This window comes from Capricornis sumatraensis, chromosome 14, assembly GCF_032405125.1.
Source record: "Capricornis sumatraensis isolate serow.1 chromosome 14, serow.2, whole genome shotgun sequence".
Taxonomy (NCBI): domain Eukaryota; kingdom Metazoa; phylum Chordata; class Mammalia; order Artiodactyla; family Bovidae; genus Capricornis; species Capricornis sumatraensis.
In genome coordinates this window covers 65,281,002-65,308,281 of record NC_091082.1, presented here as the reverse complement: position 1 = coordinate 65,308,281, position 27,280 = coordinate 65,281,002, and the positions used below count along the sequence as shown (strand labels likewise).

At 46.9% G+C, this 27,280-nt stretch overlaps 1 protein-coding gene across 2 annotated transcripts in view; it reads left to right on the top strand.

Moving 5' to 3' along the window:
* Nucleotides 1-27,280, top strand: part of ASTN1 (astrotactin 1) — a 356,098-nt gene that overhangs the window by 325,376 nt on the left and 3,442 nt on the right. Inside the window, exons 18-22 of one of the 2 annotated variants that reach the window (XM_068986030.1) lie at nt 611-744; nt 4,469-4,620; nt 6,283-6,418; nt 12,959-13,059; nt 23,175-23,358. In XM_068986030.1, the coding sequence (XP_068842131.1) occupies nt 611-744; nt 4,469-4,620; nt 6,283-6,418; nt 12,959-13,059; nt 23,175-23,358 (707 nt within the window). Of the gene's footprint in view, nt 1-610; nt 745-4,468; nt 4,621-6,282; nt 6,419-12,958; nt 13,060-23,174; nt 23,363-27,280 lie in introns of those variants that run through there. The other variant, XM_068986031.1, reaches the window with a different exon arrangement.

Genomic DNA, 27,280 nt, shown 5'->3' with positions numbered 1-27,280 from the left:
CTGGAGTTCTCACCCAGTGGGACTGCTCCAGAGCCCGGGTCTCAGCCTGTGTGTCACATGGCTTCTGCCTTCCATTAGAAAGAGAGGCATGATGCATAATCACAGCCCAAGGCAGAATTGCATACATATTGTAAGTGAGATACAAGGCATGCCGGAGGAGTACAGAGGAAATCCTGGGCGGGGGGTGGGGCGGGGGGTGGTGAAGAGGGCAGAGGAGGATGCCCTGAGAGGCATTTGAGGAAAGGCTGAGTGCCTCTGGGCCAAGGGTAGCCCCGCTGAGTGGGTGGAGATGAGGTCGTGTCGCTAGAGCTAGAGAGTAGAATGCTGGTGCAGAATGGGAGGGAGTGGCAAGGTGGAAGGAGACTGGCTCCCAAGGCACCAGCCCTCCACCGCAGCGATGCTAATGAGACAGGGACACCCTACAGGTCCTCGGAGGCCCAGCTTTCGCAGAAACACGCCCCTGGGGTAGAAATACACGGAGAGATGGTGTTGCAGCTGGCTGGCTGGACTTATTTAGGGCCAAGCAGAGCCCCTATAGCTCCATCTCTAGAGTCTGACGACCCGGCCCTGGCTCCCTGACGCTCACTCTTGTCTCTGCCCTCCCTTGCAGCTCCTGCTGGAGGCCACCATGAGCTCCCTCTGGTGCTCGGGAACCGGAGACGTCATCGAGGACTGGTGTCGGTGTGACTCCACTGCTTTCGGAGCTGACGGGCTCCCCACCTGCGCGCCTCTCCCTCAGCCCGTGTACGAGTCCCGCCTTTCTGGGCTTTCTCTTGCTGGCATGTCTTAGCATTATCCTGCAAACGTATATTAAAGATTGTTCACTATTTTCCAGGCAATGGGCTGGGTACTGGGGAACAGAAAGAAAAAGATGGTGCCTGCCTTCGGGGCACTTTCAGTCTTTCAGGGGAGGCAGGTTCACAAATTTAACAGGGAGGGGAAGGGTTTGATAAGAGTTATATGAGACAAGCACTTCCCTGGTGGTTAAGACTCTGTGTTTCCGCTGCAGGGAGCAGGGGGCAGGGGGCAGGGGGCAGGGGGCAGGGGTTTTGATCCCTGGTCTGGGGATCTAAGATACCACTTGCCACATGGTGTGGCCAGGGGAAAAAAAAAAAAAGAGTTATATGAGACATTTAAAGAAATGTGAAAAGGGAATGGCCAAGTGTGAATCTGAAGAATAATAAAGGCTTCATGAAGGAGATGGCGCTGGAATTTCTCCCTGAAGGTGGAGAAATCAGGACAACATGGCTCAAAGCTAAGAGGGGAAAATGTGTTAGAAGTGGGTGAAGTTAGAGGTCAGTTATAAGGCCCGGGCGAAAAGCACACTGACTGGGTGACAGGCACCGTGTAGAGCGGTAAAGTGGTTATCACCCCTCCCCTTTAATGGACAAGGAATCGGACTTAGATGGACTGAATAGTTTTTTCTAAAGTCATAGAACAGGAAGCAGAACCATAATGAGAGACAGTGGTCTTAGCCATCATAGTACAGAGAGGATACCTCTGAGAGATGACTTTGGGTCAAACCAGTGGAGTTTGGTGACTGGTTGAGTATGGGAGTGAGAAGAAAGGAGAAGTTGAGAATGGACTTAAGCCTTATGACTGGAGTGGCTGGGAAGATGACTAGGCTACAGCTGAGAAAACAAGCATCCCAGGAGAAGCAGGTTTGAGGAGGAGGTTGACTCCCTCTGGACCTGCCTTAGAGTTATAGTGGGACAGTCTTACAGAGATGGTCACTGGTCAGCAGGAAAGATGATCCGAGCTCTGTAACAAAGTAACTACTAGAGATAAGAAGGTTGAACTCAGCCCCAAAGAAATGAGAAACAGGACCAGAGCTAGGAGAAAGGGTGCTCCAGACTGACTATCAACCAGGAAGAGTGGCAGGTCAAGGACTCGTGTTAAGGGGTATCTGCATTTGAGGGGTGAACAAAGTGCAAAGGGCTCAAAGGTAGGTGAGAATGAACATGTCCAGTTTCCATCCCTGGATTCCATCCCCTCCGAGGAAGGCTGAACAGAGTTGGCCAGCCAATTCCTCATGTAAAGGGCAGGAGCCCCTATTAGTCTTCAGTGGGGCTTCAACCATGCGAGCGAGGCACAGAAATACTGTGTCTACTAAAGAGGGCTGGTTGGACAAGCTAGAGAAGCCTGGCCCTGTGCACTGTCAGGCAAAGAGAGCCCAAAGGGAGGATCAGGGCCTGCTAACTAGAGGGCTGAGCAACTGGGAGCAAGAGGGTAGGAGGAAGCGAGCGAGGGAGAGGCTGGCCTGGGCGCACGCTGCCCTCTGGTCTGTTCCATGCAGGTGCAGGTGGGCATTAGAGGGCCAGGACTGAGCAGGAAGGACACGAGACCGAGGAGAACGCAGTGGTGGAGGGTCATTACGCGTCCAACGTCTCCTTAAATGAAGTGAAGTCGCTCTATTTGGGTGACTTTAGACACACCAGCCAGTGGCTTCTTGCTCTTTATAGCCATGACGTGGACCTCTTAACTCGAAAGGGAATCAAGCTCATTATGAGTAACAGCTCTTTCTTTTGGTAGAAAGGGAGACCCTAAAACATGGTGCTTCTAGACTGATTCGCCAACTAAAACAGGTACCTTTGAAATACGGAAGCCACCAAATTGTTATCATCAGGTGGACACAAAATCCAGTTATTAGTGTGAGCTGATTTCATTTCTAAAGGTGTATTGACTAAATGTCACAGCAAAAAATCAAATTGGGCTAAATTTCCATAAACAGGAAAGTCTGTTAAGGATTTTGCTTTCCTTGTCAACTCTAATCACTTCTTCCATCACAAGACCTCAATTTCTTGAATTTTTCTCAGTAGTTAGATATAGAGTTGCACTCTAGTTCTACACAAGCCTGTGTAAATCATACACAGTCCTATTTTTCAGTAGAGGCCACAGACTTAGTCACTATTGTCACAAAATCTGAATCCTCAGTAAGTCTTAGTTACTTAAGCTTCCTAGTTTTTTTTTCTTCAAAATAGCCCTGTGCATACGATTCTGATTAATGAATTTGTCAGTATTTGCACTGTTTGGGGTCTGCTCCGTCTTTACTGTCATATGCAAACCATGCAGTCCTTCTTAGTAAAAGCCACTGAAGAGCATGTGGTTTGTATTATTTTCCCACCAGTTGAATTCCTTGCTGTCACTCCCAGAGTCTCCCATGATTTCTTGTTAGAGTTCTTATCACACGTGATTACAATTACATGTATAATTGTATGTTGGTCTGGTGACCACTCCATAGAAGAAGGGACTGGAGCTGGCTTGGGCATCCTCAGCACTAAGCATATTCTTACAAGTAATGGGTGCTTAATAAACATTTGTTGAATTGAAATTGAACATTGCTTTGGTGCGATCCATCCACACTACCTTGCCTGGGAATCCTTGAGACCAGTGATACATCTTTGAGCTCAGCAGAGACTAGAGGGCCTTGCTCATGGGTGGTCTGAGATAGAGGAGTGGCAGAGACACATGTAAGGGAAGGAGACTGGTGTAACCAAGAACTGGGAAAACTCCCCGAAGCCAGTGGTCTAGGAAGGAACAAAGACAAGAAACAAATGAGAAACCTACAGCACACACATGAAATCAGAACAAAGACAGAGAACTGAAACCTCTTGGATCATTAGAAAATCCATACCAGTGTATGTCAGCAGTGTTTCTTGAATCTCTGCCAGGCACGAAAGGGGATGAGGTGGCAAAGAGTGGTCAGAATGGACAACTGACATGTCATGAGGAGACAGTGAGTTGGGAAAAGCGATGGAAGACTGGAATCAGGAATCGGGATCGTCATAGAAACCCAAGAGCAAAGACAGAAACTGAAATCAGAGCCTGAGTTTGCAGACGCAGGCCATTGCCCTAAGGAGAACTTGACCTGTGTCCAGCTCTCTCTGGCTCAGTAAAGTCCCCTGTGAACACGACCTCCAAACTGAGCAGATGTCAGTCCCCATAACAAGAGGGGAAGCCAGGGTTCCCCCAGCAGGGCAGATCTTATAATGTTCTCAAAGCTGAGCCGACTGTCCTTCTTAATAAAGGGTTCTCCCAGACATTACCTTCAGTGGGCCTTGGTATGAGTCTTGTAGGCACGTTTTCTTATTTTTCAAGAGCAAATCCAGAAGTTATATTTGCAAGCCTATAATATGTTACTCCAAAGGCCCTCTCCGCTCACCCTGTGCGGTATAAGTATTCGTTTATCTTTGACTTACCTGCTTATTTATTTACCAATAAATGTTGAGTCCCCAATTTGTAATGGGCTCTTAGATGAATAAAATATAGACTTTAAGGACCTTCAAGAATCTTTACTTTTTAGTCGAGGAGACAGGCCCTCAAAGACATCATTTTAGTGGCTGGTCAAGAAAAGTTAGAAAAGAGAGTTTACCATGTAACAGTTGGGAAGGTGGCGAGTGGTGGTATCAGGAGACATCCCAGGTCTGGGCTGGGTCCTTGTCTCATGTTTCTTCCTGTCTGCACTCAGGCTGAGACTGTCCACGGTTCACGAGCCCAGCAGCACCCTTGTGGTCCTGGAGTGGGAACACTCAGAGCCTCCGATCGGGGTGCAGATTGTAGATTACCTCATCCGTCAAGAGAAGGTCACTGACAGGATGGACCACTCCAAAGTGGAGACAGGTGAGCATCTCCCATTTGGCAGGCTCATCTTAATCCAAGGTAGCAGAGAGAAAAGGAAAATGTCCTGCCTTCTGCCTTTGCCCCCGGTCCCCAGGGTCCCTGGGTCACGTGGGAAGAGCAGGGAGAGCAGCAGCAGCATCTTCCCCGTTTAAGAGCTTTTGGATTGTGAGTAGCTGACAAAGTCTTGTTTTGATTTTGTTTTCCTCTTTGTTTATGAAAGAGGTGTCCGTTTCATTGCCTCTAGGCACACTTACAAAGAAACAACAATACAATACGCTATTTATCCTAGGCCACAATTAGGAAACAATTCTGTGTTAACCACTGCCATGATTACAGGCAAAAAAAATAAAATCCCTATAACCCCCACTCCCCATCCCATCCAGGCAAAAGCATGTAGAAACAGATGTGCTTATTACCCTGTGTCTTGTCCTAAAGCAAGGACAGGCTTTTGCCAGGTCCTAAAGCAAGCAAGCAAAAGATCCTGTTGCTTGTCCTAAAGCAAGGACCTGCTTTTGCCAGGGCCCGCTGGAAGAGGGAAGTCTTAAAGGAGTGGAAGTACCCTGTGAAAAGTGTTTCATGCCTCAGTATTTACTGTCTAGACATAGAGAAAGGTCAACATAAATCATTCCTAAAACTGACACATGAACACGGGCACCAGCAGGGTGGCCTCACTCAGGGCAAATAACTTGCGGTGAAACTATCACGGAGGCTTGGGAACATACGCACTGCCTTTGGGCATGGAGAGCTGGCTCCTGCTTCTTCTGGGCCTTTCCTGATGTGCACAGGTATTGTGAAGGTCTCACAGTGACCACTGACCAGAACAGATGTTCTCTGCCCGAGCCAAGAGCGTGTCATAAAAGCGCTCGCTGGTGTGCTGGGTCCATCGTGCCGTGGTTGTTTCTGAAACTAACTGGACAAATGGCTCCAAACTGATTAGTTAGGTGTGAATCACTCAGAAAAGACATTCCTTCTAGGTCTCCTTTCCCTACTGGGAATTTAAGATCAGGGACCAAGACTTCCTTGGTGGTCCAGGGGTTAAGACTCCACTTTCCAATGCCAGAGATGTAAAGTTCTATCCCTGATTGGGGAACTGAGATCCCACATGCCCCTGGGTGCAGCCAAAAATTTAAAAAATGATAAATTCAGCTCAGTTCAGTCAAACGGCCTTGTCCAACTCTTTGTGACCCCATGGACTGAAGCACGCCTGACCTCCCTGTCCATCACCAGCTCCTGGAGCCTGCTCAAACTTATGTCCATCAAGTCGGTGATGCCATCCAGCCATCTCATCCTCTGTCGTCCCCTTCTCCTCCCACCTTCAATCTTTCCCAGCATCAGGGTCTTTTCCAATGAGTCAGTTCTTCACATCAGGTAGTCAAAGTATTGGAGCTTCAGCTTCAGCATCAGTCTTTCCAATGAGTATTCAGGACTGATATCCTTTAGGATCGACTGGTTTCATCTCCTTGCAGTCCTGATTTCCTTTAGGAATGACTGGTTTGATCTCCTTGCAGTCCAAGGGAATCTATCAATTAATTACAAAAAAAAAAAAGAAGACGGGGGACCAAAGGATTTGCATAATAAGTTTTCATGGAGTTGATCATCACCAGACATTGCTTGGCCATCACTGTCTCTCATGCTTTTTCTATTCCTTGCTGTTCTGGGCAGAAACGGTGCTAAGCTTCGTAGACGACATCATCTCCGGGGCGAAGTCTCCGTGTGCGATGCCCTCTCAGGTCCCAGACAAGCAGCTCACCACAATCTCTCTGATCATCCGATGCCTGGAACCCGACACCATCTACATGTGAGTGGCGCACACCCGCCTCGCTATTCCTTGCCTTGGGCGCCCCTGGACTTTTAGCGGGTTCCTTTTTACTACTTGAGTTCCTTTACAGACTTGGAAAACTAAGTGTTCCAAACCTTGTCTCAATCATCATTATAGTGTTCTGTGTGTTAGTCGCTTAGTCGTGTCTGACTCTTTGTGACCCCGTGGACTGTAGCCCACCAGGGGGTTTTCCAGGCAAGAAGACTGGAGGGGGTTGCCGTATCCTTCTTCAGGAAATCTTCCTGACCCAGGTAGGTCTCCCACGTGGCAGGCAGATTCCTTACCATCTGAGCCACCAGGGAAGGCCTAGCATTATAGGGGACTTTCTAAACACTGGATGGGGAGGATCAAAAAAGATAATATAACCCTATCCTAATTTGCAACACAGAGGGGAAACATATAAACAGCTAGCTTTAACATCAAGCAGAATGAAATAAAGGCTAGATATAAAAGAGCAAGGACCATGTCGTAGAAGAGAAAAGAAAGCTGTGATTCATTCTAAGTAGAGTGGAAGTCATCTGAACTGGGTTGTGCGGATTTGCAGTAGGTAGCACCATGTTAGAAAAGGCACACCAGATGGAGCAAACAGCAAGGGCAGAGGTGAAGAGGGGTGCTGGTGAGCGGCCAGGAGGCGATGGGGTGGAAACAGACGGTGAAGAAAGGGGCTAGACGAAAGTGAACTCAGGAGAATAAAGTGAATGCTGAAAGTCAGAGGATATCATTACTTTTTTTCTTCTGGAGGAAAGGAGTAGAATACTAAGAGCTCTGTTTTAAAAAATCTAGCCTCAGCCACATTGAAATAGTTTTATAGAGGTGAGAGACGGTCTTTATTCAAAGAAAATGCCGCGAGCTCCTATCTTGGGGCACTTGGACCAGCTCTATTCTTGCTGGTAGCGCTTCCCTGTTTCCCTCTGTGCTCTGGGAACAACTGCGAAGTATTTTCAACGCAGACATAAAAGACACCAAAAGGGGAGAGATAGTGATGTAATCTAAGTCATGATGGCAACACTGGGGGACGAAGGCAGGATTCACAGTGATGCGGTTCTGGGACCCTTTGACCCCATCAGTATGAGAAACATTTAGCAGTTTACAGATGAGGTCGTGAGAATGGAGTCAAGGTTTCCAGAATAAATTGTTTCTATTTCCACAGTGAAAGAGTTCAGAGATGAAAAGCACAGGAAATGTGAGTGACATGGATTGAAAACGAACTTCCACGCTCAGGCTGAATATCTTCAGTACAGGAAAGAGAGATGTAACCAAGGGGCCAGGCTGATGAAAACAAAATACGTAAAGACAAGCGATATTCTGGAGGAGCTGGAAAATAGAGAGACATAAATGGTAACAGTAGGACAAAGGCAAGTCTCCTCAGGATTCTCATTAGCTGGCCTGCGGTTTGGGCAGCCTTGGTTCGCTGTTAAAGGCTCCTCCTGCCAGGGCAGGAGATGCAGGAGTCAAGGGTTCGATCCCTGGGTTGGGAAGATCCCCTGGAGGAGGGCATGGCAACCCACTCCAGTCTTCTTGCCTGGAGAATCTCATGGACAGAGGAGCCTGGCGGGATAGTCTATGGGACTGCAAAGAGTCGGACACGACTGAGTGACTGAGCATGCTCGTCCTTCATTAGTAGAGGAACCGATACAAGGAACAAAGGTTTGGAAATATGGAACACCTAACCCCCTGGAAATGCCTCAAACTCGGTGCAACTGGAATCCCCATATATAATGAGGGCTCAATAATTCCTGTCACTAAGTTACAACGGTTAATTAGGAATTTCAAGGCTCCTATGAGCGTGAAGCTGGCGTGGTTGTCTGTTACAAGTGCCAGTCTTTACCCACCCTGGGACCCTCCTTATGTTGGCCTTGGTCTGGCTACATTTCCTGATCAAAGACCTTAGTCTGATGCCTTCTCCAACTCTGCTATCCTAGGTGAGCTTTCAGGGTCTCCCTCTTAATTGATTGCAAAAGAAATGATGAGACTGCAGGAGCCAGAGGGAAGAAGAAACAGCCAACTTCCACTAGGTGGCGCTGCAGATCACATGCAGAGGGCGCGCGGGCAGGCCTGGGAGAGAGGCTCCTCTGCAGAGCTATCAAGAGAACCAGAGCATCAGTCCCTGGCTTAAGGAGGGGAGCCCTGCATTAAGAGCTGAGAACACACGGGCCCCACACCTGGCTTTGTCCCTAGCCGATGACTGATGAAGTGGGACACAACGTTGCTGTTTCCTTATCTGTAATACAGAGGAAGGCAGCCTTTATTTATGGCACGTTCCCTACGTGTAGGTGTTTCTGGGAACCCTCCAACCCTGTGAGATTATGGTTGCTGTTCCCGTTTTATAGTTGAGGAAACTGAGTTCAGCAGCACTAAGTAACTTCCTCTGGATCACACAGCTTGTTGTCTGGCAGTGGTGGGTGGTTAAGAACTGAATCAAGTTTGCACGTTCTTCACAGCATCTCACTCCCAGCTAGCCCAGGCTACTGGAAGGATCGAGCATGATCTTATTACTCGCATTAATGCACAGAGCTGGCTCTTCACCTGAGGTCCACAGAGGTAGAACATCCTTTCAGTATAACTGGCTCACTTTGTCATCCTACCCACTTTATTTGATGCATTGGAAAAGCATTATTCTGAGAAAGGCCTACAGTGCAAAAACAGCTAAGGATCCCTGGTTAAAAGGGAGTGTCTGGTCCGACATCTTCATTTTACACATGAGGAAACTGAGGCCAGAGTGGGGAGATGACTCCTGAGCCTTGTAGCCCACCATCCACATCACAGTGTGTGCCCACAGGAGAGCCGCTGCCTTTGGAGGGTGGGGGATGAGACAGTGAACAGATAATTCAGAAAGAGGGAGTGGATTTGGAGCCATCTGCAGAAACCACCACACCTGGAGCGGGCAGGGGTGGAGATGCAGATTGAGGCAGGAAGCCCGTGGATGCTCCTTGCACATCAGATTTCAGTCCTTTAAAACATCAGCCCTGGAGCTAGAGCAGGATTTCGTTGGTTCACAAACACACACCCTCACGATACACGTGTCATCACACAGGCTCTAACGACAGGCCAAGCAATCCCAGCAGGCAGGCAGCGGTGGGAAGGGACCAGCAGCTCTGGACAAGGCAGTAGACGCACTTGCACATCAGCCCTCGGATTGGGGGCAGAGCTTATCTCTTCTGCCCACTGATTCCAGCTACTTACTGTCCTGCAAGTGTCCAAAAATAGAAACGATGATGCTGACAATGAACAGAGAAGACTTCCTGAAGTAACTGCAGGTGACATTTCCTCTTGAAATGCGTAAAGTGTTCCCCAGGCTTGCTTCAGCAGTAAAAGCAATCTAGCTACTCCTCAGGTCCCTCCAGGACTGAGAGAGCCAGGACCACTGAGGACGGTCTCTTAGGCCAAGAGTCTTCTCTATTTACAAGCATGTGGGGAAGCATTGACTTTCCTAATACCTTGCTTTGCTATTAAAAATGATAAGGGCTTACTGCTGCTGCTGCTGCTGCTGCTGCTGCTGCTAAGTCACTTCAGTCGTGTCCAACTCTGTGCTACCCCACAGACGGCAGCCCATTGGGCTCCGCTGTCCCTGGGATTCTCCAGGCAAGAACACTGGAGTGGGTTGCCATTTCCTTCTCCAATGCATGAAAGTGAAAAGTGAAAGTGAAGTCGCTCAGTTGAGTCTGACTCTTAGTGACCCCATGGACTGCAGCCTACCAGGCTCCTCCGTCCATGGAAGTTTCCAGGCAAGAGCACTGGAGTGGAATGCCATTTCCTTCTCCAGATAATGGCTTAGGACCCTAAATTGTATACTAATTGCCCAGACAGAGTAATGAGAATTAAATACAGCACACAAAATTTCATCCCAGCCCAGAATCCAGTAGACTTAGTGAGAACTCACAGCAGGATGAAGCACAAAGCGAAACTCAGGGGAATGAGCCGAGTGGGGTGGGGTGAAGATTAACTGCATCCCAGGCACTGAGAGAGAGCATCCATCTGACAGCCACTGTGCTACCTGAGACTTAGGACATTTCAGTCCAGGGAAACTGCTAAAAATCAAGTGTCCAAGATTAAATAGGCGTGCTACAAGAAGTGGCTGGAACCCACTATTGACAGTCCAGGGCAGGTGACCCCTAAACCTGTAAATATTCAGGCAGACAGCATCACGTGGCCCATCAGCAGGTAGCAAGATGCCAGCCCTAAACCTGTAAATATTCAGGCAGACAGCATCACGTGGCCCATCAGCAGGTAGCAAGATGCCAGCCCTGACCTGGAGTCCTAAGGCGATTCTCAGGACCCTGGGAGGTGGGTTGGAGAAGATGAAGCAGAGCGGTCTAACAGAGGATGGGACATCGGGCTGGATCTCAGGGCGGGGGTTCAGGAAGTGGGCTCAGACACATAGTTGGGGAGGGGCTGGTGAAGGAAGAGAGCCTGGTGGTGAGAGCAGGGCACAGGGCCAGGCTCACACCAGCAGTCCTGTGACTTTGCTGGCAGCTGGGCATTGACCTCACGGAGACTAGGACTTCCTCCTTTCTGACTCTGGAGAGAAGGGACACTGGAAATGGGGTCAGGGTAGAGTCTGCACGTGAGGGTGAGGGGGATGCATCCACGTGGGAGTGCCTGAAGGTGGGGTGCAGGTCTGCAGCCTGCCCTGACAAACAGCTAAGATGATCGGGAGCAGAAGGGCAGAGAAGGAGGGTGAGACCTGGCTTGAGACCGGGTTGTGGGGATAAGACTGGGAAGCAGAGCAGGTGCCAGAAGGGCAGATCACATGTGCCAGATTCAGGTGTGGTGGCCTCAGTCCCAATTCTAGAAATAGTAGCAAGAGGTTGATCCAGTGTTTGTGTATTGGGGGGTCTAGAAGGAATGATGAAAAATTCTGGGGGCTGCCATTGCTAGGGATCCAGGCAGCCCGGAGTGTGGGCCTGGATTCCAAGGGCTCGGATCTAGGAGGGGAGGGATGGCCGGGGAGAAGGGCAGCCAGCCCCTGGGTTTTGGATCAGGGTGGCAGAGGGGTTTAATACCAGGCAAGGCGGTAGATCGGAACTAAGGAGCAGGGCGAGAAGCAGAGGGCAGTGGAACTGACAGAGTCACTTGTACACCTAAGATGGAAAAGCCGAGCACCTGCTCCTTGTTTGATTGGCAGCAAAGAGGCGGGGCGGTCCTGCACAGCCAGTGGGGTGGGATTCCAGCATGAGACTCTGAGGAGGGCAGAGGGAGGGAAAACAGCACATCAGCACACACAGGTTCTTAACACTGACCGTTTCCCGGGGTTTCTCAGCGGGTAGATGCAAGGCTGTCTTTTCTCTGCCGAGAGACTCGTGTTATTTCCTGGCAGAGTCTTTAGGCAATTTCCATTTCTTTTCTGCCTCACCAGTTCAGCTGTCTGAGGCTCATTTACCTGAACAGGTGCCCGGGCCCCTCTGTCTGGGGGCCTCTTTCTTCTTTTCCCCTCTCTTCCTCCCTGCAGCTCTGCCCAGAGGAAAGAAGACGCAGACTTGCCAATAAACGCAGCCTCCCAGGGAGACACAGCAAAACAGAGAGAGACAAGAAAAGCAGTATTAATGATTTGCCTTAGACTCACTAGATTAGTTGTTAGAGGCCCTGGGCACTGACACCAGGGGTTATCTTCATGGTTATATTCAAATTCCTCTCTGAGTAGCAGAGCCTGGTGTTGCTTTTTCCTTTGCATCCAGCTCCATCACCCAAGGGGGAAATTTTACATTCAGCCTTTGATGGCCAGGTCTTTATCCTCTTTCTGGGGTATGTGTGTATGTCTGTGAGTGTGTGTGTGTAGCACCAGGTACTACGCTAGGTGTTTCTGAGTTTTATTATCCCATTTCATCTTCACAGTGATCTGCAAGCAATTTTATTATCATCCCCATTTCACAGAGAGGGAAAATAAAGCTCAGAGGTGTTAACTACAACTCCACATGGCAGGAAGTAGAGGTTTCAGACCCACATCAGACCATCTGTTTCCGTAGATGCATGCTCTTTTCCTCAGATCAGTAGTTGTCAGGATGTAACAGGCATCAGGTGACCGACTCCAGTGTTCTTGCCTGGAGAATCCCAGGGATGGGGGAGCCTGGTGGGCTGCCATCTATGGGGTTGCACAGAGTCGGACACGACTGAAGTGACTTAGCACAGCAGCAGCAGCAACAGGCATCAGAGTCACCCAGAAGGCTTGTCATAGCACAGATTTTGTTCTCGCCCAGAGTTTCTGATTCAGTAGGTCTGGCATGGGGTATGAGGAATTTCATTGCTATCCACTTCCCTGGCGATACTACTGGTGTGGGGACCCTACTTGGAGGAACACTGCCCTGTGCCATGATGGTTGCTATCATGCAGTATCCTCAAGACAGCAAATGACAGCCCAGAACCCACCAGAAAGTAGTAAAAGACTCTATGCTTCATACTTTATGACCTGGGTGATGGTAGTAAGTGTATGACTCAGTGGCGAGAGCAGCCGGGGAAACCCGTGCATCCAGGCAAGGCTGGGTCGGTGAGTTCTCTCTGCTGATGCCCTCCTCTCCCTGCCAGGTTCACCCTGTGGGGCGTGGACAACACAGGCCGACGCTCCAGGCCAAGTGATGTGATTGTGAAGACCCCGTGCCCTGTGGTGGATGACGTCAAAGCTCAAGGTAAGAGATGCGGAGGCCAGCAGAGTCTGCTGAGGGATGCTCCAGGGACCTCCCCTCACCATGGGGAAAGACGGAGCCAGGGAGTCAGACAGAACAGTCTGGAGTTCAGTGGGGAAGGGGGAGAATTCAAGGCTCAGGAGTGGAGCATCTCCTTTGCAGGAACACTTCAACCTCTGCCTCTGGTGTGGAAATCTGCATTGCACCCTGGTATTCCACATGGCCTGTGAGTCAGGGAACGTAGCAGACACTGGTGAAGGCCCCAGACACACAAGGCAGTACACCAGGTGCTTAGGGACGTGACGCCAGGTGCTTTAGTACCTGTGACCTCTGCCCTCAGGATGCCCATCAGCTCACTTACCCTCTTCCTGTTTTTGTTTTTTTTTTTTTTCTGGTACATCTGAAGGTTTATTTTGAATTACAGGAAAGGAAGACTACAGATTTAGAGTGCATTGCTGTATGACTCCCTCCTAAAAAGATGTGTCAAAATCTTCATTCTGTATTTTGGAATTGTTATGGATCAGTTCTTTGGTAAAGAATTATCCTTTTTCAATGCACCAGAATGAGCCCTTGTCAATTAGGAAGAGTTGGTTTTCAGTCAACATCCGTTATATAGATAGCGCATTTCTGACTGCTACTTCCCATGAAGCTTCCTGGTGTCTGGATAGCGTCCCTTGCTCTAAGGTTTATTACATTCCCTCCACAACCAGGATTTCACCCTGCTGGACACCCCTTCTGCAGGGCCCTGGCACTAGTTAAAGTGATCTGATCAACTACCAATACATACTAGCACCTGGACTGCTAACGGAGCAATCAGTTCAGTTCAGTTCAGGTGCTCAGCGGTGTCCAGCTCTTTGCGACCCCATGAATTGCAGCACGCCAGGCCTCCCTGTCCTGGAGAAGGCAATGGCACCCCACTCCAGTACTCTTGCCTGGAAAATCCCATGGACTGAAGAGCCTGGTGGGCTGCAGTCCATGGGGTCACTAAGAGTCCGACATGACTGAGTAACTTCACTTTCACTTTTCACTTTCATGCATTGGAGAAGGAAATGGCAACCCAACTCCAGTGTTCTTGCCTGGAGAATCCCAGGGATGGGGGAGCCTGGTGGGCTGCCGTCTATGGGGTCGCTCAGAGTTGGACATGACTGAAGTGACTCAGCAGCAACAGCAGCAGCAGGCCTCCCTGTCTATCACCAACTCCCAGAGTTCACCCAAACTCGTGTCCATCAAGTTGGTGATGCCATCCAGCCATCTCATCCTCTGTCATTCCCTTCTCCTCCTGCCCCCAATCCCTCCCAGCATCAGAGTCTTTTCCAATGAGTCAACTCTTCGCATGAGGTGGCCAAAGTACTGGAGTTTCAGCTTCAGCATCAGTCCTTCCAAAGAACACCCAGGACTGATCTCCTTTAGAATGGACTGGTTGGATTTCCTTGCAGTTCAAGGGACTCTCAAGAGTCTTCTCCAACACCACCATTCAAAAGCATCAATTCTTTAGCGCCCAGCTTTCTTCACAGCCCAACTTTCATATCCATACATGACCACTGGAAAAACCATAGCCTTGATTAGACTGACCTTTGTTGGCAAAGTAATGTCTCTGCTTTTCTTTCTTTTTTTTTTTTCTTCTGCTTTTCAATATGCTATCTAGGTTGGTCATAACTTTTCTTACAAGGAGTAAGCGTCTTTTAATTTCATGGCTGCAATCACCATCTGCAGTGATTTTGGAGCCCCCAAAAATAAAGTCTGACACTGTTTTCACTGTTTCCCCATCTATTTCCCATGAAGTGATAGAACCAGATGCCATGAACTTAGTTTTCTGAATGTTGACCTTTAAGCCAACTTTTTCACTCTCCTCTTTCACTTTCATCAAGGCTTTTTAGTTCCTTCTGCCATAAGGGTTAGCAATAGCATGTGCATATTAACAGAAATGGTGACTGATATTAGAAGTTTAGGCTGCACAGGTTTTGATAAGAGAAGTTTTCTTGCCAAGCTGGCCTGTGGTACCCCTCAAATCACCTTAACTGTGGCACATGAGTTAAGGCAACTCCAGCTGCCTCGAGTTGGTTATGAGTTGATATAATCCCACAATGTTCAAGGGGTGACGCCATGGTGATGCAAAGTCACACTGGGAAGAGTGACCTAAACCTACTGTATTTATTTTTGAAAACGTTTTATCTGTCTGTTTGCTTGGCTGTGCTGGGTCTCTGGTTGAAGCACTTGGAGGCGTCTCGTTAGCTGCGGTGCGTGGCCTGTCATTGTGGAGGCATCTCTGGCTGCGGAGCAGACTCGAGGCCTTGCAGCCTTCGGTGGTTGCAGCACGTGGGTTCAGTAGTTGCTGCTCTCAGGATCTAAAGCTTGGGCTCAGCAGTTGTGGGCTCAGCTGCCCTGAGTCATGTGGGATCTTCCTGGAATAGGGATCGAACCCGTGTCTCCTATTGCAAGGTGGATTCTTCACCGCTGGATCACCAGGGAAGGCCCGTTGTTGTTGATCAGTCCCCAAATCGTGTCTGTTTGCAACCCCATGGACAGCAGCACACCAGGCCTCCCTGTCCCTTAGGATCTCTCAGAATTTGCCCAAGTTTCATGTCCACTGAATTGGTGATGCCATCCAACCCTCTCATCTTCTGTTGCCCTCTTCTTCTGCCTTCTAGGGAAACCCTAGATCTACTTAATTGGGATCCCTGATGCTGTAGCACTTTACAACTTCTGAAAGGGAAGGACTTTCATTTACTACCTCATTAAACATGCATCGCATGCTAAAAGCATAGTTATTTTCAACAAAGAAATCTGATCATTTTAATGCCTCCTCCTACAACCCTTTAATGGGTTTCCATTCTTTTCCTGATGAAGATAAAAATATGTATCAGGCATATTAGGACCTAAATAGAGGATCCCTTGCCCACTTCTCCGGCTTCTTCTTGCCCCTGCTCCCCATCAATCTCTGTATTTTCTGAAGCCTCACTGCCTCTCTCAGTACCTCAGCACATCATTTCCAACATGGAGGCTCTGCCCACGTTGGGCTTTTGACCTCAAGTGTGCTCCAGCCCCATCCCTTCCACTGATCAACTCCTCTCAGTTTACAGTTCTCAGAGCAAGCGTCCCTGCTCCGAGCAGGGGTCCAGGGCCGCTGCTTGATGCCCTCATGGTACCATGTTTCTTTCCTTCAGAACACTTATCTCAGTTTGTTATTATAATGCCTTATTCAATGCCTGTCTACCTCATTAGTCAGTGAGTTCCATGAGAGCAGAGTTCTGGTCTCTCTTTGCTCACAATGGTGTCCCTAATTCTCAGAAAGCAGCATGCTGACTGACTGGTTCCAGAAAGCTTAGACTGTGGAGATGTTACGGCTGACTGGAGACCTTTAAGCATAAGACCAATGTGTTTCTCTCTGGAGTGAATGCTGCCTGGCGTGTAGGGTGTGGACAGAATGAGTTTTGAACATTTGAGAAATCCCTCCATGATGAAAACATAATCTGAGGTGGAACATCCTTAGATGAGAGACTAGGGAGGACACATGGCACCCTTACTTTACCATCTGTTGATTTCTTACTCCAAGCCAGAGCAGGGACAGGTGGTGAGAAGGTGCCCCAGTTCTTTCTGTTTTGGAGACTTTGCCAATGTCCTTGCTGGCAGCGGCAGGCACCCTGGATTTCCTTGCTGAATAGGCAGTGGGCTGGTTGACATCAGTGGGTGATAAGCAGGTAGGCAAGATGCCTCATAATGCCACCTGCAGGAAGAGATGGGTAGAGCAAGTTTGGAATAAAGAGTAGGACTTCCCAGGTGGCACCAGCAATCAAGAACCCACCTGCCAATGCAGGAGACATTAAAGACACAGGTTTGACCCCTGGGTCAGGAAGGTCCCCTGGAGGAAGGCATGGCAACCCACTCCAGTATTCTTGCCTGGAGAATCCCATGGACAGAGGAGCCTGGTGGGTTACAGTCCATGGGGTCACAAAGACCTGGGCATGACTGAAGCAATTTAGCATGTACACAACATAGAGTAATCAGCCAGGGAGAGACCACTATACTATTTCTCTGTGGGGCTTCTTTGTGTTAATTCTAGTACCCAAAGCATATCAAAATATGCTTCTGATCATTTGTGCTCCCTGGCAAAGAAGACTTTCTGAAACCCCAGCAGCCCAGCTGGGAGCGCAAGAGGCAATTTAACGCCGAGAGAATGAAATAATGTTCCCAGGTCCTGCTATCCTTCAGACAGGAAGGAGTCCTGTACAGGGCAGGTGTGGAGATTAATGAATTAGGCTAATTAAGGGCATCCTTGCAAATTAGTACTGGCCTAGCAGTTATCCAAAAAAAAAAAAAAACATGCTTTGCCTTCTTCAAACCCAGATGGTGATCATAAATATAACTCATTTGAGTGGAGTTTACAACTAGTAACAAATGGGAATTACCTTTTAAGTGACCCAGAGCATGACCTCAGCTCCTAATTAATCTAACAGAAAGCCAGACTCTATTTCTTATGTGATCATTTTCCTAAACTAGGAATTCTTCTCTGAAGAATTTTACCACCTCATGACTGTAAAGCCTTTGACCAAATAAGTTCCTACCAGTAAAACCACCCTTCTCCTAGCAGGAAAGGCTATGTTCAGTAATAAGTAATCAACTTAGTCTCTAGGTTTGGGGTGCGGCCTTATAGGAGTTCTTCACTAAGCAAAGGCTGGTTCTGATCCATCTTTCCTCCAGCATCCATCCTCCTCTCCTGATGCCAAACACAAATCCTATCCATTTCTTCATTGCTACTTCCACAGCCATTTACTCATTAATAACACACCCTGGTATTAGATGCTAAAGAAACAAAAAGAACAAGGCTCAGAATCTATTTTCAAGAATTCTGTAATCAGATTTCTGAATTTATCAAATAAAACAGCTTATTTCAAGCCCTTCCTAAATATCTGACTTAGGCTTTAGGGGGGAAAAAAAATCCCTTGCCTCATGGAGACTATGTTTAAGCAGGGATGACAGAGCAAAAAACAACAACAACAAAAAAAGGGAAAATAAATACTGTGTCAGATAGCGACAAATGTTATGGAGAAGCAGGGGAATGGATTAAGAGCTGCAGAGAGTAGAATTTCAGCTAGAGTGGGCTGGGAAGCAGGTGAGGGAGGAAGACACACAGACATCTGGGGGAGGGGCCTTCTCCGGTTTCAGCCATCATAGGGATATGGAGGGAAGGAGGAGTGGGCCAAGGTCAAGGGCAAGGGGAGAGTTGGTTGCCATGTAACAGTGCTGGTCCCAGAGGAAGTACGAAAGTTTTGAGAGAATGAATTAGTATAGAGCAGTGGTGGTCAAAGAGTGGTCCATACCAGCAACAGCAGCATCACCTGGGAGCTCATCAGAGATGTAGACACTCAGGTTCTATCTGAGACCTACTGGATCAGGAACTTCAGTGGGAACCAGACACCTGGGCTTTCACAAGCCTTCCTGCCTGTGAATCAAGTTTAATTCTCAAGTTTGAGAATCCCTGGTGTGAAGAAAGCACAGGGCAGCATAGAGAGAGAAAGGTCGGGGAGAGGACAGACAGACTTGGAGGATGCGGGGGAAGGGACTTTGCAGTTTGGACAGTGCTAAGAATGCAAAGCAGAAGACCTGGGTTTGAGCCCTGGGCCGGGCAGATCCCCTGGGGGAGGGCATGGCAACCCACTTCAATATTCTCGCCTGGAGAATCCCCATGGACAGAGGAGCCTGGTGGGCTAGTCCATGGGGTTGCAAAGAGTCAGACATGACTGAGTGACTAAATACAGCACGCAAGAATGACAAAGATAAAAAGCCAGTTGAGATTCATGGTCCTCAAGTTTTAACGTGGAATTCTACGGTCAGTTCCATCAGTGCGGGGACAGACTGGGGTTTTAGGTAGTTCCCCACCAAAATAATGAAACTGATGACTTAGGACCTCCATTCAGGAGACTTTCATCACAGCCACCAAGGAGGCCATTGCAGAAGGGATAGATGCTTCCCAGGATGCTTATTTCTTAGTAAAAAGAGCAACCACTGCTGAGGGATAAGAAAGCTCCCTCCTGCCCTTGGAGTCACTCCTTTTCATTTAAATAAGACTATTTCCCCCTGCCCTGCTCTTGGACTCCTGTGTTTCAATCTCTGTCTCATGGCACTGGGAAAAACATGATCAAGTAGAAAACCAGCAACAGTGATTTTTAAAAGTAATATCTAGTATTGCCCAGCTCTCTCCCTCCCTCACTTCCAGACACCCTGGGTGACCCGCATGTTTCAGATCTGCTGCCCACCATCGCTAGGGAGCTTCTGTGCTAACGTTTCCTCTCACTGGCCTGCTCTGCCCTGGACGTCCCCAGCTCATTGTCTCCCCTTCTCCAAGCCTCAGCTTGATTGTCATCTTTCCAGCGTTTTCCTCATATTTAAAACTGCAATGCTCCATCAAGCACTCCCAGTCTTCCTGGTCCTGTTTTATTTTTTAACACACCGTATTTTACTCATATATTATGTCTATTGCTTCACTGAATGTGTCCTGCCACCAGACTGTATCATAAAATGAGAACTTTTATCCAAGTTTCTCCCTGATGTAGCCCAAGTATGTAGAAAAATGTCAAGCATGTGGTAAGCACTCAGTTAAAGATGTTTTAGAATGAATCAATGAGTCAGTAAATGTGTACTTGCTCCTTCCAGACATCATGCGAAAGAAAGGCTTTACATTCATCATCACTTTTAGCCTCATAATACTCTTGGAAGGTATGTGTTATTGATCATCACTGAACAAACAAGGAAACTAAAACCCAGAGAGGTTAGTAGCTTGTCCAAGGTCACACAGCCAGTGGAGCCCAGCTCCATTCGGTGCCATGGTGCCTGTTCTCAAACCATACCTTTGGGTCTGAGGCCTTTAGTCCCAACCCTGTTGGTTTATTCTGCTGCTCAAGAGTTCTTAACTCCCTTCTCTCTCTCTCTCTTTTTTATCTTTTTGTGATGAGGCTGCATATGTTGACACGTTGCCATCTCCTCACTGGCATTTTAACTGTTCTTGAATACCCTGCATGTCAAGAGAGGAAAGACCCATATGTATTTTGGATAGCTCAAGACTTCTGGGAAGCTGAAAGCTGGGTAAATGATAACCAAAAATGCCTTAGAGTCTTTAACATTCTTTGAGTTAGTGAATTCCTCAGATGCTATGAAAACTAATGAAATAATATCCATAAATCCCCTCAGTGGAGCTAGGAAGAGCCAGAAATACTCAGTCTCCAGAAGCCTAGCATGTAGATCTTTCTGAATACAGCATCCCATTTACTGATGGAGGCTTTTAAGCACACCCTAGAGTTAGGTTACCTTGGTTTTAGGAGATTTATCGTGGAACCTGGGCCTATCTCACCTGGTCTTGGACACAAATGGTGATGCTAATGGCCTTCTCTAGTTGGATATTACTGTTGTGTTAGGAGAATAGTAAATATGCCAGAAAACACCTTCTCAGTCATCACTGTTCCTCAGCAAAATGTCACCACCAGGGCCGGAGCCTGGGATGCTACATCCCATCACCAGAAATAAGAACAGACTGGCATCAGTACAAGGGTGGGAGAAGGAACCCCAGCCCGCCCTGTCTGGGCCCTGATCTGATCACATGCATGTTGCTCTATTGGTCATTCTTGTCTAAGTGCACACTCCCCGTCTCCCATTGAACACAGCAGAGCTCTTAGGAGAGTCCCTCTGCTTCTTTCCATCTCTACTGCCGAAATGACAGACTCCTGCATATTGACTGGACTCTTTCTCGGGTAGCATCTATGGGTCAGCCAGGGAAATGTCCTCTGCCAGAAGTAGTCACTCCAGAATACATACCCCAAGACCCTGCCTCCTGCATGTCAAATTGGTTTAACACTACCATCCCCTGAGCATTGAGGCAAAAGAGCAATGGGAGATAGATAATGTTTTCAACCCTGACTCCAGCCCACACCAGCTATGCGACCTTGGGCAGATAACCTGGCCTTTGTGACGGTCCTCATTTGTAGGACAAGAACATTCATAATCATTGTGCTGTGCTGGTGTGAGGATTAGAATTCACAGGTGTAACATTCTTGGCAGTCAAATAGGCTGTAAACAAATACCAGAGCTCTTTAAAATCTATATAATTTTATTTATATTCTTTATATTCTATCAATATATAATAAATACCAAGATCGTTATAGTCTAAATCACTGCCCACTTTATTTCTTGATCTTATTTTAACAACCTGAGAATTTTAAAGTCCTGAAAATCCAAATGAATTTCTGGACTAAAATTATTTTTATTGTAGCTAAAGATGCTGGTTACAAGGGTTTAACTGCTAATGGGTTGGTGTAACCTGGTTTGGAGATACATCACCAGAAACCCTCCCCCAAAGCAGATTCAAATGACTCCCAAAGTCATGAATTTCCCCCACTGAGCTAACATCTTTGAAGCTATTACAATGTCTAGCCTTATTCTGGCCACTCAGGACACTAAAGAAGTAATATCTGGCTCCTGGACAATGAGCAGGATAGAATAAAAAATGAAATCATTGCAGTGTTTGGGCAGAGGTAAAAATTTTAGTTGTTCCAACCCAGGAAACTCTTACAATGATGGCTCTGTTGTTACCAGCAGCCTTGAATTCATTTGAAAAGGAATCGGGGCTTTTTGGACAACAGGAGGTCAAGCGGGCAAAGTCTGACTCAGAAGCCTGTAGAACTTAGTTTCTCCATCCCCAGGTTTAACTCTGGGTCCAAGACAAAGCATTGCTTTCCAGATCTAAGTTCCCAGCTGTTTAGGAAGGAAGTGTGAACAAATGTCCTTTCCGACAGGTTTAATGAGAAAATATTTAATGATAAAGTGCTTTGAGCTCCACAAGAAAGAATGCCGAGGTACACAAATTCACTGCCACTTTGCCACATCACCAACTTTGGGCTTATCAATGCATACCTTGGAGGCAGAAATCTAAGGGGTATAAATTAAACCAAAAGATCAGTCGTTTGGAACTGCAGAACGCACTGGATTCAGTGTATATGTCAGCACAGATCCAGCACCGCAAGCTTGCCTTCCCAGCTGTCTGGGTGGCCCTAGCGAAGGACCTGCATTCCTGTGGTCACAGGGTCAGGTTCCCTTTGGCACCGTAGCCACTCCAGGTCTTCATGTTGCTGGAGGCATGACCTGACCATGCCTAACTTCATCCCTGAGCCACACGCTGCTCCCCACTGCTCAGGGCTTCCACACTGCTTTTGCAGAATCGCATTTGTACCCAAAGCTATGCGGCCTAGAGGGGCAGGGGAGTTAATGCCTCCCAGGGGCAAGCATGAAAGTCCCATGGACTGATCCTGGATGGGAACGTGATATAAAGTCTTCTTTCTTTCTCCCTGTGGAAGCACTGGTGGGAACTGGGTAGCTTCATACATCGTCTCCTACAAAACCACCATCAGTTCCTTAGAGCAATTTCTAATATTTTACTCTGCCTCCTTTCTTGCTTCATTTCTCTCTATCCTCCCTTCTGCTTCCCTGGGACTGCATTTGCCAATAAAGTATCAATCTATGAGCTTTTGCCTCCGGCTCTGTATTTTTAGGAAACATGGGTGAAGAAAATTATCACTGCAGTTGACCTTAGAGTGATTCTGTTTGAAGCCTTTCATTTTATTGAAGAGAAAACTGAAACTTGATGGGGCAGAAATAAAGTAAATTACTCAAACCACTTTTCTCCAGGCTTTAGGTTCAGTGTTCTTTAAGTATCATACACACACGCATACACACATACATGTATATCCAAATACACATTTACATGCATATATACACATACATGCTTGTATTTATAACCATATATACATATACATATAAATCACTTATATATACATATGTGGGCTTCCTAGGTGGTGCTAATGGTAAAGAACCCATCTGGCCATGCAGGAGACATAAGAGTTGCTGGTTCAATCCCTCATTCAGGAAGACTCCCCTGGAGAAGGGTATGGCAACCCACTCCAGTTTTCTTGCCTGGAGAAGCCCCATGGACAGAGGAGCCTGGCGGGCTACAGTACATAGGGTCACAAAGAGTCAGACACAACTGAAGCAACTTAACGTGCGTGCGCGCGCACACACAAACACACACACACACATATAAAATCTTATTTATGTGCCTTTTCTCCCATTGTCAGAAATAGCAGACAAGATCTACAATCTCTTCAACGGCTATACCAGCGGGAAGGAGCAGCAGACGGCCTACAACACGCTCCTGGATCTGGGCTCCCCGACTCTCCATCGAGTCCTCTACCACTATAACCAGCACTATGAGAGTTTCGGAGAATTCACCTGGCGGTGTGAGGATGAACTGGGCCCCAGGTAGTCAATAAACTTCGTCGTCTCTTTTATAGACCTCAGCTCTTGGAAACTTTGTACCTCTTCCACCATAATACTGCCTTCATGAATTTGCAGATATCCTGATGAGCCTAGGTGCCTGGAGAAGTAGGTCCTGTGCTTCTAGGCAGCTCAGTTCATACAGATTCATTATGGATAAGCTGTATGAAGGAGTCAAGTCATGAATGCATTTCCTGAGCTCTGAAAAAAACCTTTGCCCTTGAGCTGTTTTACCCCTTGTCATGCTGATGCAGCATTCCAAAGGCTAAACTGTAGGAGCCAAAAGCTTAGTCTTTTGAAAGAAAATTAGAAATTTTCTTGAAGGGGTTATCCAAAAAATTTATTGTATATGAACTTTGCATGTGTTATATGCATATACAGCTTTATTTTTTAAATTAATTGATCAGTTAATTGTTAGTTTTGGCTGCCCTGGATCTTCGTTGCTTTGAGAGGGCTTTCTCATGTTGCAGAGAGCAGGGACTATTCTTCCTTGCAGTGCGCGAGCTTCTCATCGCGGTGGCTTCTTCTGTGGTGGAGCACGGGCTGTAGGGGCATGCGCTTCAGTAGTTGTGGCACAAGGACTTAGAGGCCCCGTGACACGTGGGATCTTCCTGGACCAGGGATCCAGCTGGTGCCCCCTGCATTGGCAGGCGGATTCTTAACCACTGGACCACCAGGGTAGTTCATACAGGTATATTTTGAGCTAAATTCTGTGTTCTCTTGAAAGGCAGAGTAGGGATAGCCAGTGACCCACCTTGGCATCTAACTTGGCCAAAGTTAGGATAATGTAGTGTTTGTCAACTTACCATGGCCCCAAGGCTACAACTTCCTCAATGTCTCTGCTTTTAGGTTATATAACTCAGAGATAGGTTATATATACCAAATCAGATTGATTATATTCTTTGCAGCCAGAGATGGAGAAGCTCTATACAGTCAGCAAAACAAGACCTGAAGCTGACTGTAGCTTAGATCATCAGCTCCTTATTGCAAAATTCAGGCATGAATTGAAAAAAATAGGGAAAACCACTAGGCCATTCAGGCACGACCTAAGTCAGATCCTTTGTGATTTTACAGTAGAGGTGACACATAGATTCAAGGGATTAGATCTGGTAGACAGAGTGCCTAAAGAACTATGGATGGAGGTTCACAACATTGTATAGGAGGCGGTGACCAAACCCATCTCAAAGAAAAAGAAATGCAAGGCAAAGTGGTGTCTGAGGAGGCCTTCCAGATAGCTGAGAAAAGAAGAGAAGGGAAAGGAGAAAGGGAAAGATATACCCACTAAATGCAGGCTTCCAGAGAATAGCAAGTGGAGATAAGAAAGCCTTCTTATGTGAACAGTACAAAGAAATGGAGGAATACAATAGAAAGGGAAAATCTAGAGATCTCTTCAAGAAAATTGGAAATACCAAAGGAACTTTTCATACAAGGATAGGCACAATATAGGATAGAAACAGAAAGGACCTAACAGAAGCAAAGGAGATTAAGAAGAGGTGGCAAGAATACACAAAAGAACTATAAAAAAAAGGTCTTGGATAACCAAGATAGTGTGGTCACTCACCTAGAGCCCAACATCCTGGAGTGTGAAGTCAAGTGGGCCTTAGGAAGCACTACTATGAACAAAGCTAGCGGAGGTGATGGAATTCCAGCTAAGTTATTTAAAATCCTGAAAGGTAGTGCTATTAAAGTGCTGCACTCAGTATGTCAGCAAATTTGGAAAATTCAGCAGTGGCCACAGGACTGGTAAAGGTCAGTTTTCATTCCAATCCCAAAGAAAGGCAATGCCAGAGAATGTTCAAACTACTGCACAATCGTACTCATCTCACATGCTAGGAAGGTAATTCTCAAAATTCTCCAAGTGAGGCTTCAATAGCACGTGAACTCAGAACTTCCAGATGTACAAGCTGGATTTTAAAAAGGCAGGGGAACCAGAGATCAAATTGCCAACATCTGTTGGATCATAGAAAATGCAAAGGAATTCCAGGAAAGCATCTCTACTTCTGCTTCATTGACTATGCTAAAGCCTTTGACTATGTGGATCATAGCAAACTGGAAAATTCTGAAAGAAATGCGAATGCCAGAGCACCTTACCTGTCTCCTGTGAAACCTTTATGCAGAAGCAACTGTTAGAACTGGACTTGGAACAATGAACTGGTTCCTAATTGGGAAAGGATTACGTCAAGGCTGTATATTGTCACCTTGCTTATTTAACTTCTATGCAGAGTACATCATGTGAAATGCCAAGCTGAATGACTTATAAGCTGGAACCAAGATTGCTGGAAGAAATATCAACAACCTTAGATATATAGATGATACCACTCTAATAGCAAAAAGCAAAGAGGATCTAAAGAGCCTCTTGATGAGGATGAAAGAGGAGAGTGAAAAGCCAGCTTAAAACTCAACATTCAAAAAACTAAGATCATGACATCCAGTCCCATCATTTCATGCAAATGGATGGGGATTGTGGAAACAGTGACAAATTTTATTTTCTTGGGCTCCAAAATCACTGTGGATGATGACTGCAACCATGAAATTAAAAGATGCCTGCTCCTTGAAAGGAAAGCTATGGCAAACCTAGATGGCATATTGAAAAGCAGAGATACCACTTTGCTAGCAAAGCTCCATATAGTCAAAGCTATGGTTTTTCCAGTAGTCATGTATGTATGTGAGAGTTGGACCATAGTCATGTATGGATGTGAGAGTTAAACTGTGATGAAGACTGAGTGCTGAAGAATTAAAGCTTCTGAATTGTGGTGCTGGAGAAGACTCTTGAGAGACCCTTGGACAGCAAGGAGATCAAACCAGTCAATCCTAAAGGAAATCAACCCTGGATATTTATTGAAGGGCTGATGCTGAAGCTCCAATATTTTGGCTACCTGATGCCGACTTATTGGAAAAGACCTTGATGCTGGGATTGAGGTCAGGGGAAGAGGGTGATAGAGGATGAGATGGTTGGATGGCATCACCAACTCAATGGACATTAATTTGAGCAAACTCCAGGAAATAGTGATGGACAGGGAAGCCAGGCATGCTGCAGTCCATGGGGTCGCAAAGAGTTAGACAGAATTTAGCGACTGAACAAAAACAACAGCAACGCAGATAGAGTTCTTGGAAAGAGAGGAGTGGGAGGAATGTGTAGAGAGTCCACTTTCATCCGTTCCATTCATCATGGCTGTGTACTGCTGCTCTGAGAAGAGAAGATTTCCCTGGCAATAGTGGAATTTTCAGATAGACACATGAAGAGGCTTTTTGTGTAGAATGTTGGTACTTATATGTTCCCAAACTGTGTAGGAGTTCATAAACGAACAAAAATAAGGCAAGGAGGGAAAGAAGGAGGGGAGAGAGGGGGAAGAGAAAGAAAAAGAGGAGAAAATAAATGAAGAAAATCAACACAGTAGTATCCTCTGGCACTCAGAATTCTTGCTCCTCTGCCAAAGAGATGAACAAAGATATCACCCAGAGGTCATCCCAACCATCTGACCTCTCATCAGACTGAAGGGTGACTCGGCCTCAGGGTGCCTCTTGTGACCTGAAATTATAAACTCTCTTGGGAGACCCTCATGTAAGACATCTGTCCTCCACCACCTATTCTCTTACTTTTGAAGGAAGGAGAGAATTTAGGATTATCTTCCTAAAATAAAATGATTTTATGTGTACGATCAGGAAGAATCTTTTGGCATTCCATAAATTATTTCCTGAAATTTATGAAGGTTGATAGTCCTTGGGCAAACAGATGCCATGGCTATGGATGGGAGGCAGAGAGAACTATATAAGGGCCTTTTAACTTGTTTTGTCTCAGTTTTGGTAAAAAGCAAACCCTGGGTTAGAAAGTAGATACATATTAAGAAATATCTTCCCTGTTCCATACCTTACCCTTACTCCTGCCCTCATTATTACTCATAATGAG